General features: G+C 40.6%; 1 protein-coding gene across 1 annotated transcript; it reads right to left on the bottom strand.

Annotated features, from left to right (window-relative positions):
• Positions 1 to 435: 435 nt before the first annotated feature.
• On the bottom strand, positions 436 to 2,203 carry LOC311499347 (serotriflin-like). The gene is made up of 6 exons (XM_084560303.1): positions 2,048 to 2,203; positions 1,778 to 1,868; positions 1,338 to 1,480; positions 1,141 to 1,235; positions 896 to 978; positions 436 to 700 (listed from the first exon to the last, which is right to left on the bottom strand). The coding sequence occupies exons 1-6, from the start codon at positions 2,144 to 2,146 to the stop codon at positions 573 to 575; spliced, it is 639 nt and encodes a 212-aa protein (XP_084416429.1). The 5' UTR covers positions 2,147 to 2,203; the 3' UTR covers positions 436 to 572.
• Between the last annotated feature and the right edge of the window lie 9,865 nt (positions 2,204 to 12,068).

Here is a 12,068-nt window from a genome sequence, read left to right as displayed (position 1 = left end):
TATTCGAAATTGAACAAATGTATTTTCAGACTTCACATTCTTCACATTTTAGTTTACCAGCATAACTGGCATTGTAAAAACATGATCAGTTAGTTTACACAACGTGGTTAGGCCTTCATATTTTGATATTCATCCATATCAATTAATCATGCATAAAGCAGTCCCATACACTGGAAGATGGTGAAAAGAAATGGGGATGAGTAGACACTACATGCCTTAAAAATGTGATTTCCTAATATAAAAGTTAAGTAGGCAGTGATACGCGCTGTTGGCTGTTTAGGACAAATAAACAAGAAAGGTAAACACAATAAATGATTCCCTGTGCAGTACGTTTTGGATTATTTGGGAGCCTATCTGAAAAGCCATTTGGATGCCTTTCATTCTCGCAGATTAAATAACTGCATTTATCACTGGGCAGGTCAAACAGCCCGAGAACTTATTTACTTCCTCACAGCACAAAGAGGTTGTGTTGCGGTGTTAGGCGATTGAGTCGAGGACACAGGTTTTATAATGCTGTTTCTTTATTTAGACTGACTGATGAGTTACAGCACATGTGGACATGTACATGGCGTTTACTTGATCTGGTTGGGGCACTTGCAGGAGGCGGGGCACCAAGAGGCCACGTCCGGGTTGCTGCAGCCCCACTGGTTCTTCAGGTCGGGACAGTTGCTGTACTGATCGATGTAAGGACAGGGGTTGGCTGAGAGAGAACAGGAGAAGGAAGCATGTCAGATGTAGCAGTAAATCAAATGAAAGGCCCATTTCCCCCTCAGCTCTGCCTCTGAGGTTTCTTAATAAAACAACTAAAATGCGTTCTCCACAGACTAATCATCTACTTTCATTGACAGACAATGCAGCAAACGTGGCATCTCCCAGCTTTTCATGTGTCACGTACTGCACAGTTTGTTGTCGCAGTCGTTGGGGCAGTCGGCGCAGGAGGATCCGGAGGTGTAGGGGCGAGCGAACTGGTAGTTTCCACTGTAATGTAGGCCAGACCATCAAGTATTAAACACAACAGCAAAGACACCGATAATTTATCTGTATTTGAATAGCTCTTAGATTAGTTTATCGTGTCGTGCCATGTAAATAAAAGAGGAACAAATAAAGAATATGAAGAGGCGTATTCTGTTCTGTACTTACGGGGGGCAGTAGTGGCAGACGTAGAAGTACTTGAACCGAGAGTTGGGGCAGTAGGCCATGGCACAGCCAATCTGGTTAGACCTGTACCAAACAACCTGTGCAGACACAAAAGAATAATAAATCAGTCTCATTCCAGTTTATAGCAATATTGTATTGGCCAGTTTGCATGTAAATTAGTCTTAATGTCTCTAATGGACCTGGGTGTAGTGTCCGACCACTCCTCCGTTCACAGATCCGACTCCGTACTTCCAGTCCTTCACCTCGTCGTACCAGGACTGGATGGCGTTGGTCCAGGTGTTCTTGAAGCTGGACATGTAGAGATTCTCCCCACAGCCGCTGGCTAAAGTTAAAGAGGAGGAGAGATGTGAGATACCTCAGTCTCTGTCTGACTTCTGAAAACCCCACAATCAGCTCAAATTACAATCACACATGAAGGAAAATGAATCATCTCTACTGCACATTGTCTGAGTGATATACAGGATATTGAAACGACCACTGTAACTGTTACTTCTGAGGAGACATGGTTACTTTTTAAAACAGTCAAAACAAATCCAAACTAATTCTTTCATGTGCATGTTGAGTGACAGTATGGAGGACCTTTTGTATTATATATCAAAAAGAAGAGGGAGAAACTCACTGCTGATCTTTCTGGCGCTCTGGGGGCTGTGTCTCATGGAGCAGGTGCTGGCCCATCTCTGAGCATTATTTGCAGCCTCGGTGTTCCAGCTCTGTGTGGAGCAGGGGGACAGAGTGGCCATTAAAGCAGCACATGCAGACAAGTACAACATTCACGCTGAATAATGTTGCGTATCATTTATACGTGTATTGATAAGCTACAAGCTCTAACAAGCTGACAGTTCACGCTCAGAATCATTCAAAATGATGATATTAATGTTGAGCTCTATACCATTTTCAACATGTTGCTGGCAGTGGGCTGAACGCCCCTCCTCAGGGTATTATGCTTGTCCACGATCTCAGTTTCCTCCATAGCAGTGGCCAGGACCATGCCTAAATGAATATATTTAAAGCAAAGAAATGACAAACAGTGAATAAATACACAGAACATTAGTGAAGATGTGAGAATTACCAACAGCAAACACTCACCATCCTTCAGGGATGATTTTCAGAGAGTAGAGGGGGAGAAAATAGAGGTTAATTTAACGCACAACAAATCCAAAAACAAGTCAAAAACATACACACAGAAGGTAATTCCCACATTAGGAGATAATACTTACTTCCAAGGGTTCCGACTGCGCCAAAGCGCCAGGCACCCGGAGGGCGGCGACGAGGCCCAAAGCACAAAGAAAAGACAAGGTGTACATGACTGAGTCTAGTACTGGTAACCTCTAAGGACCACAGGTGTGATTTATATAGGCAGGACGGCACAGACAGGACGGCAGCAGATGACACTGATTAACACATTAGCTGATGATGCAAACGGTGTGTCTGAAGTGTCAACATTAATTTTAGCACAGAGCATACGTTATACGCTGATAACTAATGTTGCCTAACATTGCAAAATTGCGTTGCGTTAATGCTGCGAAGAGTCAGTCATGCTTGGTGCACAGGAGAGGGTTTTCAAATTGTAACGCGAACATAACCAATTTGTAAACGTGAGACACAGATATAACGACAAACTTAACGTTATTTTTATTACAAGGACGTAATGCAGCAAAAGACTCAGATTAACACATTCAATAATTTCTTGTAACCTTTGCTAAAATAAATTGTGAACGTGAATCAACTTTTGCTCTGCAGCATATGACGCACACAAAGACGGTTTTGTAGTCCTTTTGAGGGGATGTTGGTGTTGTCCTTCATATTTTGGCTCACTAAAAAAAACTACAACCAGTTCCCAGTCCAGTCGAGGGCTGTTGCTTTACACCCCGCCGGTCGAAATTCATTAAAGTTTGACTTGGATGTGAAACAGAAGTTGCGTTGACATGAGGAGTTTTATTTGAGGAGTAATTGCCATTGTTTGTCATTGTTTAGTTCCACGTTTTAGAGCGCTGATTCGAGCATTAGTTTGTACAAAAGTTAATTGTTAGCCTCAAACTGCCACAAGTTAAATACCACATGCTAACGCTATTGGTCAGTGTTTCATTGTTCTTACTGTCGTGTTGCAACTTTTCTGAGGCTTTGCCTTCCTTCATTGATTCTGTTGCAGCAGCAATACTTGTTTAAACAATAAGGAGTTAACTCTTGACATTAACTAAGATCAAACTATATTATACCCATAATGCCTTGGTACTAAAACATGTTTAATTGATGTGTCTCTTTCACAGACATTAAAGCAGGTAACATAATATTACTCTTAACACAGTCCCATGTATGTACTGCTATAGCTTTGTCCAGCCACATTGGAAAACGTAAATGGCTATGCTGTCATTGGACAAAATAATCTAAATGTGCTGCGAAATTCACCTTTAACTAAATGTAAGTCAACAGTAGCAGCACTGTACGTTATAAAACACTGTAAAAACCTCCCCTTTTCTCCCAGTAGGTCAACAGCTGTGCTGATTGGTGAAGACGTAAGTTAAAAAATGGAAGCAAAGGTTGTTTCTACCTCCCCTCTGAGAAGGCTAGCACGAAGACACCTTAAGAGAACACTACAGAAAATCAGTAATAACTACAGCATTAATTTGCTGGACAATGCTGATGATCGGACTGTAGAAAGGGTGATTGAAAATGCAGTATTGCGGGAGGACAACGCAACAGATAGCGACATGGGCACCAACATTTCTGAGCATGACATGGATGCAAATACTTTTGACCACGTGGATGCGTCCATTTATGACCTTCCTCAGTGTAGTAGCTCAGACTTATCTGAATCCAATGATGAAGGTGTTGAGTCATGTAGTCTCAAAGACAAAATCTGTTTGTGGGCCCTAACCTTTTGGAATTTCACTTGTTGCTCTTACAGCACATTTAGGTATACTAAGATTTTACCACCCACACTTACCAAAAGACACACAAACTATCCTAAAGACTAATACTCAGTACACTATTCAGAACCAGGTTGGGGACAGTATCACTATTTTGGCATATTATCCTCCATCAAAAGAACACTGTCTCAGATCACTGACGCACTTGCTGATTGTTTTATCTTAAAGTTGCAGATAAGTATTGTTTAAGAGCACAAGCATTCAACTTTGACCTATTTTAGGACTGTTGGTCAGTGTTCCAGTAAAGGAGCCTTTCATTATTGCGTTATTTTGTGGGCACAACAAACCACAATCAGCTGATGAATTTCTAAAGGACTTTGTTGTTGAGCTCCATTAACTGGAAAAGGGCTTCAACTCTGTAATATGGGATGCACTTGCAAAAGCATTTGTAAAGAACTACGGTTGTGAAAAATGTGTGCAACAAGGACTATATGTGAACAGACGGATGACTTTTCCATTAACTGATAGCATGTTAAGGACTGATGAATCTTTTGCCACTGAATTCAGACAGTTTCTACTGTATATTGGCCCTGTCCCCTTCTGTCTTCATTTCGCCAAGTAATATGTACAACAACTTCATGTTGCTGTCCACTGCCATTGCTATTTTAATCAGTGTGGACCTCTCATTGTCCAACAGTCATTATTCTCATACACTACTTAAAACTTTTGTATCACGTTTTGGTGAGATATACGGCAGTGATTCTATTGTGTATAATGTGCATGGCTTAGTTCATTTTCCAATGGATGTACAGCAGTTTGGTTGTCTGGATCGCATTTCAGCATTTCGCAGGGAAAATAACCTCCAAAAGATAAAGAGACTCGTAAGAAAACCAGATCGGCCTTTTGCTCAGATTATTCGACTGTCAGAACAAACTTCTTTCGGGGCATCTACTGACGGGACTTCTGGTGTGGCACCAAGCTCCTTAAAAATACAACACTTCGATGGGCCACTTCCAGATAGACTTGATGTGAAAGCACAGTACACTCCGTTACATACTGACAAATGGACAATGAAAATCTCAACAGGGAACAACATCTTTGTTATTGGAGATGATGTTTGTGTCAAGTAGGGTTGCGGAGAATGGAGTTTTCAACAAGTCCTCCAACCCATAGGAGCGTTTCTTGTAATAGCGCTCCTACCGGTAACAGGAGACTATTGCGGATTGTGGGGATTAATCCACTTCATCGGTATGTCATAGTTGGACGAATTAAGGTAAGTACAGCATGTGTTTAATTGACATTTGAGAACAGTATAACATGTTGTCAGCTCGTTTTAATGTTGTTTCGCTGTCTAGTATACTATCTAGAATTACTACGGGGGATAAAATTACCGTTATAAGAGCTAACGTTACATTTAAACAACGCTTGCCAAACGCTAGCTAGCTATAACAGCTATGTAAATATGACTTCCAGAAGACGTCAGGACGTGCACAGGTGAAAGCCTGGAATGGAAAAGGACAGACAGATAAGAGGTGTCCATTGGTGTCTGTAAGCCGATTTTCAAATGCTATTATCATACTTTACATACTTAATTTACCAATCACAGTATCTATTGTTCTGAAGAGAAAGCGTGTATTGAAGTAGTTAAGTAATATATTAATTTATAACTGCCCTATGTCTGAAATCAAGCATGGTCCCTGAGAACCTGAGGCCCTCTTGACAGGTCAGAGTGATCACTGGATCATTTAAAAGTGTGTCATCAGTAATTTTATTATCACTATATGAATACCTGTCAAACTGTTTCAGTGAGAACAGTCTCATTACCTTCTCTTAACCCATAGCCTGCATCATTGTTTGATTGGCCATGATTTCTACAAAGGAACATAACATGCATATAATAGTAAGATATTGACTGGAAAATAAGGGGTAAACATGAAGTAGCAGACAGGTAGCTCCTTGATTAGACAGTTTTGCTGATGTCATCCAGCACCAAAAGGACTTAAAGTCAAATCTAATTTTATTTATATAGCCCAAAATCAAATCAATTCAATTTGTCCCGGGGGGTTTACAATCTATACAGTATGTGACATCCTCTGTCCTTAGACCCTCAATTTCACTAAGGAACAACTACTATGATTTGTGTTGGGAAACCAAATTCAGACATAAGTTTCTGCAGTAGGCATTATATTTCTGATGTTAGAAGCATTATGAGTAACGTTATACTGCAAATTAAAAACATGACATATTTGTACCTTGTAGGTGCCTGACTACATAGTATGTACGTTGTGTACTACATGCATACTGTGTTACATAATGCACTTTTTTATCTAACTTGGCTACACTAACTTATCGCGTCATCTTCAAATATAGGCTGTTGCATACATATACAGAATGTGGATCATTTTACCAGGTATTCTGATTACAAAATGCCTGCATAACTGAGGAATCAATGTGTCATTGGAAAGTGTACATTTTCCAATAATTTTCAAACAATTTAACAGTAATACTTAATGCTGTCTATCTATCTGTCTTGCAGTGGGACAAAGTGGAAAAACTCCTGGGAGCCAAAAGACAACATTCAAAGCTAACATCCTGAAATAGTCATATTGATTTTGTTGTTGTTGCTGTGTTGCATTGTTTGTTATTGTTGCTGTGTTGCATTGTTTGCTGTGTTGCATTGTTTGTTATTGTTGCTGTGTTGCATTGTTTGTTATTGTTGCTGTGTTGCATTGTTTGTTATTGTTGCTGTGTTGCATGACAGTCATGGAGACTGACAGGGGATTATGCCATACTGTGGTAATCAAAAATGTTCAAGTATAGACATGTTTCTTTTTTAATAATTACTTTTTAATGTTTGATTCAGACTGGTATTTAATTGATGACAAGAGTGAAAATCAGTTATTATATATTCTTTGATATAACTGCTTTATGATCTATTTTGCTTGATCTTTGAAGAGGCAGGCTACATGAATGATAAATGTTAGTGTCTGGTAATGTTTTAAAATAAAATACCTGCCACCTGTCTCTGTGTGTTCATTTCCATTAAATTCAGTTTCATGATTGTTTACAGTTTATAAATTAGCAGCCTGAATAGGTTTGTTTTCAGTAAAAAAGGGTGAGGTGTTAACAGACAACTTCATCCAATCACACCCATTACAGTAGCTTAGCCAACATAAAAGACAAGCCCATGGCATCGAGAAGTACATTCTTACCCATCAGCTGTGCTTATATTGCTTGTTAATTACTCAGACTTGATTTAGTTTTGATTAACATTTATTGTTAAAGGCATAAACCAATCTGTAGTTCCACTATAGGTGAGGCTAGAAGTTACAATATTCTGAAATCAAGGAATGCCCCCGTCATATATCCTCATTAGTGTTTTGTTGAGATGCTGTTTTTTCATTGAAACACACAGATGTCAGAAATGACCTATTGGACATCATAACAACGGCATGTGTAACTGATTTACTCGAAGTCCCTTGACAAATAGCTGTTGTGATGTTAGTTTACACACCGGTTCAAGATGTCTGGTGGAATTAATTGGCAAAAACAAATGAGCAGATACAATATAAATTACTAATTCAGTTGTAAATCTGTCAGATAAGATTACCTTACATGATTTTTTCTCATTGTTTAAAAAAAATACTTATATCATGGGCTGAGCCCTCAAAAGGCTCTCTGAATCTAAGCCTGTGCACAGCTGTGTTCATGAAATGTGAAAATCCATACTTTGTTGTAGGACTATAATAAAGATATCATTGGAAAGGTCTCAACCTGGGGAATAGCATATGTTAGTTCCTTCTTTGAACTATTGACCTTTGAACCCTGACTTCTGAGAAGATCTGAAGGGCTGTAATTCTGCATCAAAAGGGGCTATAGACATGGGACAAAGTGTTCTAGAAAGCTTATGAACTCAGCTGTGTGACTATACCTAGTGGATATAGACAGAAAGTGGGGGCGCTGTTCAAAATGGTAAACATATCTTTTCACCCACTTGACAATTATATACTTAAATTCTGGTCACAGAAATGTGTTTCCCACACCCTTAAACTCCTGGCTATGTATTCATTTTATTATTTATATCCTCCTATTCTAAGAAATCACTAATCGTTCTAGAAACTACAAATCCCTTGAGCTGCGACATGTAGCTTGATACCAAGTCACGTGATATTTGTAGTTTTTCGGTTTTCAAACACATACACTATATTACCAAAAGTATTCGCTCACCTGCCTTTACTCATTCTATGAACTGAAGTGCCATCCCATTCCTAACTCATAGAATTCAATATGATGTCGGTCCACCTTTTGCAGCTATTACAGCTTCAACTCTTCTGGGAAGACTGTCCACAAGGTTGAGGAGAGTGTTTATAGGAATTTTTGACCATTCTTCCAAAAGCGCATTGGTGAGGTCACACACTGATGTTGGTCGAGAAGGCCTGGCTCTCAGTCTCCGCTCTAATTCATCCCAAAGGTGTTCTGTCGGGTTCAGGTCAGGACTCTGTGCAGGCCAGTCAAGTTCATCCACACCAGACTCTGTCATCCACGTCTTTATGGACCTTGCTTTGTGCACTGGTGCACAGTCATGTTGGAAGAGGAAGGGGCCCGCTCCAAACTGTTCCCACAAGGTTGGGAGCATGGAATTGTCCAAAATGTTTTGGTATCCTGAAGCATTCAATGTTCCTTTCACTGGAACTAAGGGGCCAAGCCCAGCTCCTGAAAAACAACCCCATACCATAATTCCTCCTCCACCAAATTTCACAGTTGGCACAATGCAATCTGAAATGTACCGTTCTCCTGGCAACCTCCAAACCCAGACTCGTCCATCAGATTGCCAGATGGAAAAGCGTGATTCATCACTCCAGAGAACGCGTCTCCACTGCTCTAGAGGCCAGTGGCGGCGTGCTTTACACCATTGCATCCGACGCCTTGCATTGCACTTGGTGATGTGTGGCTTGGCTGCAGCTGCTCGGCCATGGAAACCCATTCCATGAAGCTCTCTGCGTACTGTACTTGGGCTAATCTGAAGGTCACATGAAGTTTGTAGCTCTGTAGCAATTGACTGTGCAGAAAGTCGGCGACCTCTTTGCACTATGCGCTTCAGCATCCGCTGACCCCTCTCCGTCACTTTACGTGGCCTACCACTTCGTGGCTGAGTTGCTGTTTTTCCCAAACGCTTCCATTTTGTTATAATAGAGCTGACAGTTGACTGTGGAATATTTAGGAGCGAGGAAATTTCACGACTGGATTTGTTGCACAAGTGGCATCCTATGACAGTTCCACGCTGGAATTCACTGAGCTCCTGAGAGCGGCCCATTCTTTCACAAATGTCTTGTTTCACAGTCTGCATGCCTGAGTGCTTGAATTTATACACCTGGGGCCAGGCCAAGTGATTAGAACACCTGATTCTGATCATTTGAATGGGTGAGCGAATACTTTTGGTAATATAGTGTATGTTAAAATAGGGTTGTAAAAAAGATATATACACTGATCACATTAAATATCTAGTATTGCCGAACTAGTGATGACATTGCTTTAAGTTGATATATGTTAAGAAAAAGTAAAGATAGTTTATTTAAGATGTGTTTAGAACCGCCCAATATAGATTTACGCCAAAGAGCAATGCAGTTTGGTTCTCCGGCTTTATAGAACAGTAGATAGGGTTAGGATTGGTTTATCTGCTTAACACATGAAATATTTACTACAGCCGAACTTGTAATGGCAGTGATTATAGTTGCTTTAAGTTAAGAAATGACACACAACACTGCATTTGAGTCATTTATTTGAAAATATTATGAAGCTTTGCTGTAGCTTGGTTGAGCGGCAGAAACCGAACGCAGCCAATCCACGGCGGACAGCTACAGACAGGAATCGAATGAGTCCAACTACGTCACTAGGCCTTCTGCCGATCTCATAAGCCTTCTTTTAATAAGACAGTTCAAAATGTACCAGGTTTAACGAATGCATTGAGTAACACGGCATTAGTAGCATTCACTTTGAGGGTGTGGGTAGTATTTTCACACTAATCGGCTCGTTTTCTACCCCGGGATGACGACGGAGGTTGACCGGCCGATCATCTCAGGAGGCCGGCGGCTCGTCTCTGAGATGACCCGCCGCCCCCGGTTCCACAGGTGGCACTTCACTTCTCCGAAAACGTCCGAGCAAACTTCCAAACAGGCGTTATTTGAATAAACTGATCACATATTCGGGATCTACACGGTTACTTTCTCGCACGAAAAAATATTAAAACTTAATTAAGTGACGTATTAACAGCTCTAGAGCTACTCACCCTCAAACGTAACAGTGAGTCGTAATTTGTGTGCATGCAAAACGACAACTGTGACCGGAGTGTCGATATTTACTCGACCGCTAGGGGTTGCTGAACTTTGAAACGTAACATGAGGTCGTAATTCGCAGTTGTACACACGACTCACGTGGCCGTTTTTTCGAGGAGGACAGTCTCGAGTTTTAGGACCCAAATGCAGTACGTTGGAGGCAGGAGTAGGCGAAAAAGGGGTTTTTAATTAACAAAAGACAATGCTAACAAACAAAAGGCGCTGTCGAGGTGGCAGGAAAACAAAAATCAAAAACACTATGAAAACTAAAATAAGACATGAAACTACGGCATGGCAAACATAGAAAACACAAACAAACTTTGGCATGCTACCTGGGAAACAAGCAGTATGACGCAACAAGGACAAAGGGGAAGGCAGGGCTATATATATACACACACACACGAGGAATAGAGGGGTGACGAGACACAGGTGAGGCAAATCAATAAACCAAGGTGAAACCAATGAGCTAATCAAAAGAAAACATGGAGACATGGAGTAACAAAAACAGGAAGTTCAGAACTTAACAAAATAAAACAGGAAACAGAACAGAAAAACTAAACATTAATCATGACTATGAAAAACCAGGAACTTAACAAAATACTTATTGTATGTACAGAAAACCCAAGAAACTAAACAAACCATGACAGGACTGACTTTGAAAAAACAGGAATTTAACAAAATACAATAAACAGAAACCATGACAGCATTCAGTAATACACAGGATAAGATGTTATAATCCCTTGTGCCAAAATCCCAGGCAAAACACATTTAGAGGCCTTGTTCAGCTGAAGACACCCTACCAAACCTATGGTCATATAATATGACAATTAACCTATAATCTACATAAACTAAGTAAAAGCTGCTGGCTTGTAAGCCCATTGAGCAGCATAGTTCAGACATTGTAAAACATTAACTAAACGCTGCTGGCTTGTATGGCCCGCTCAGCAGCTAACCATAGCTACCACGTAACAAGAAGACAACAGCAGTATGCAGCATGTCATTGGGGTTTTCAAGTGGGCACCTCCCTTCACTGATGTTTCGTTAACTTAGGCCCACGACACCTCGAGAAGGCGTAACAGTGACTTCCAGCGTCCTGGAGTCACCCCCCTCCACACCGCCACTGCACAACCCTGTTTCCCTCACCATTCGATGTCTATCAACAGCTAATATAGTAACTAATAACCACGAGTCAAACAAACAAATCTACCATGATTCGCCCCGTTGATGCCCACTGCGCAAAGACACGTTCAAATAACGTCTTTTCAACGTCGTTTTTGCACGTCGAAGTTTGGTCCTCTGAAGGTGCAGACTGTTACAGCAGACGACGTCTTTTCCCGACGTCGAGTGAACGTCCGTTACTGACGTCCACAGGACCTCTGTATAGGAGCCAGTTGTAGTCCGAATGTGGTCTTCTAGACGTCGTTTCTACGTTAAACTTAAACTCATTTTAGACTACAGTCTGGTCTACAATAAATCACAATCCAATCCCGACAGTTTTTTCCCCAATCTTTATTGCAAACGTCAGTCTTAGGCAGCATAAAATGCAGTACAATTTGTGAAAAAGTGGTAAAATACAATAAATAAAATTACCTTCGGTCTGTGAATAAAAATGTAACAATAGCCTACAAATAAATACAAATAGAATAATAACATAATAATAAAAATAAAAGTAAAAAAAAAAGTGCCCTTATGAAGTCCTCAGTTGCCCGAT

Source organism: Chelon labrosus, assembly GCF_963514085.1.
Source record: "Chelon labrosus genome assembly, chromosome: 14".
Lineage (NCBI taxonomy): Eukaryota > Metazoa > Chordata > Actinopteri > Mugiliformes > Mugilidae > Chelon > Chelon labrosus.
Note: the sequence above shows the minus strand (reverse complement) of the source record. Positions and strands in the feature narration are given on the sequence as shown.

Excerpts from the sequence above, each read along its gene's own strand:
- LOC311499347 (XM_084560303.1), bottom strand. The coding sequence starts at position 2,146 with ATGGTCCTGGCCACTGCTATGGAGGAAACTGAGATCGTGGACAAGCAT. Across the intron at positions 1,481-1,777 it reads GAGCGCCAGAAAGATCAGCA|CCAGCGGCTGTGGGGAGAAT; the intron begins GTGAGTTTCTCC and ends CTTTAACTTTAG. Across the intron at positions 1,236-1,337 it reads TGGTCGGACACTACACCCAG|GTTGTTTGGTACAGGTCTAA; the intron begins GTCCATTAGAGA and ends GTGTCTGCACAG.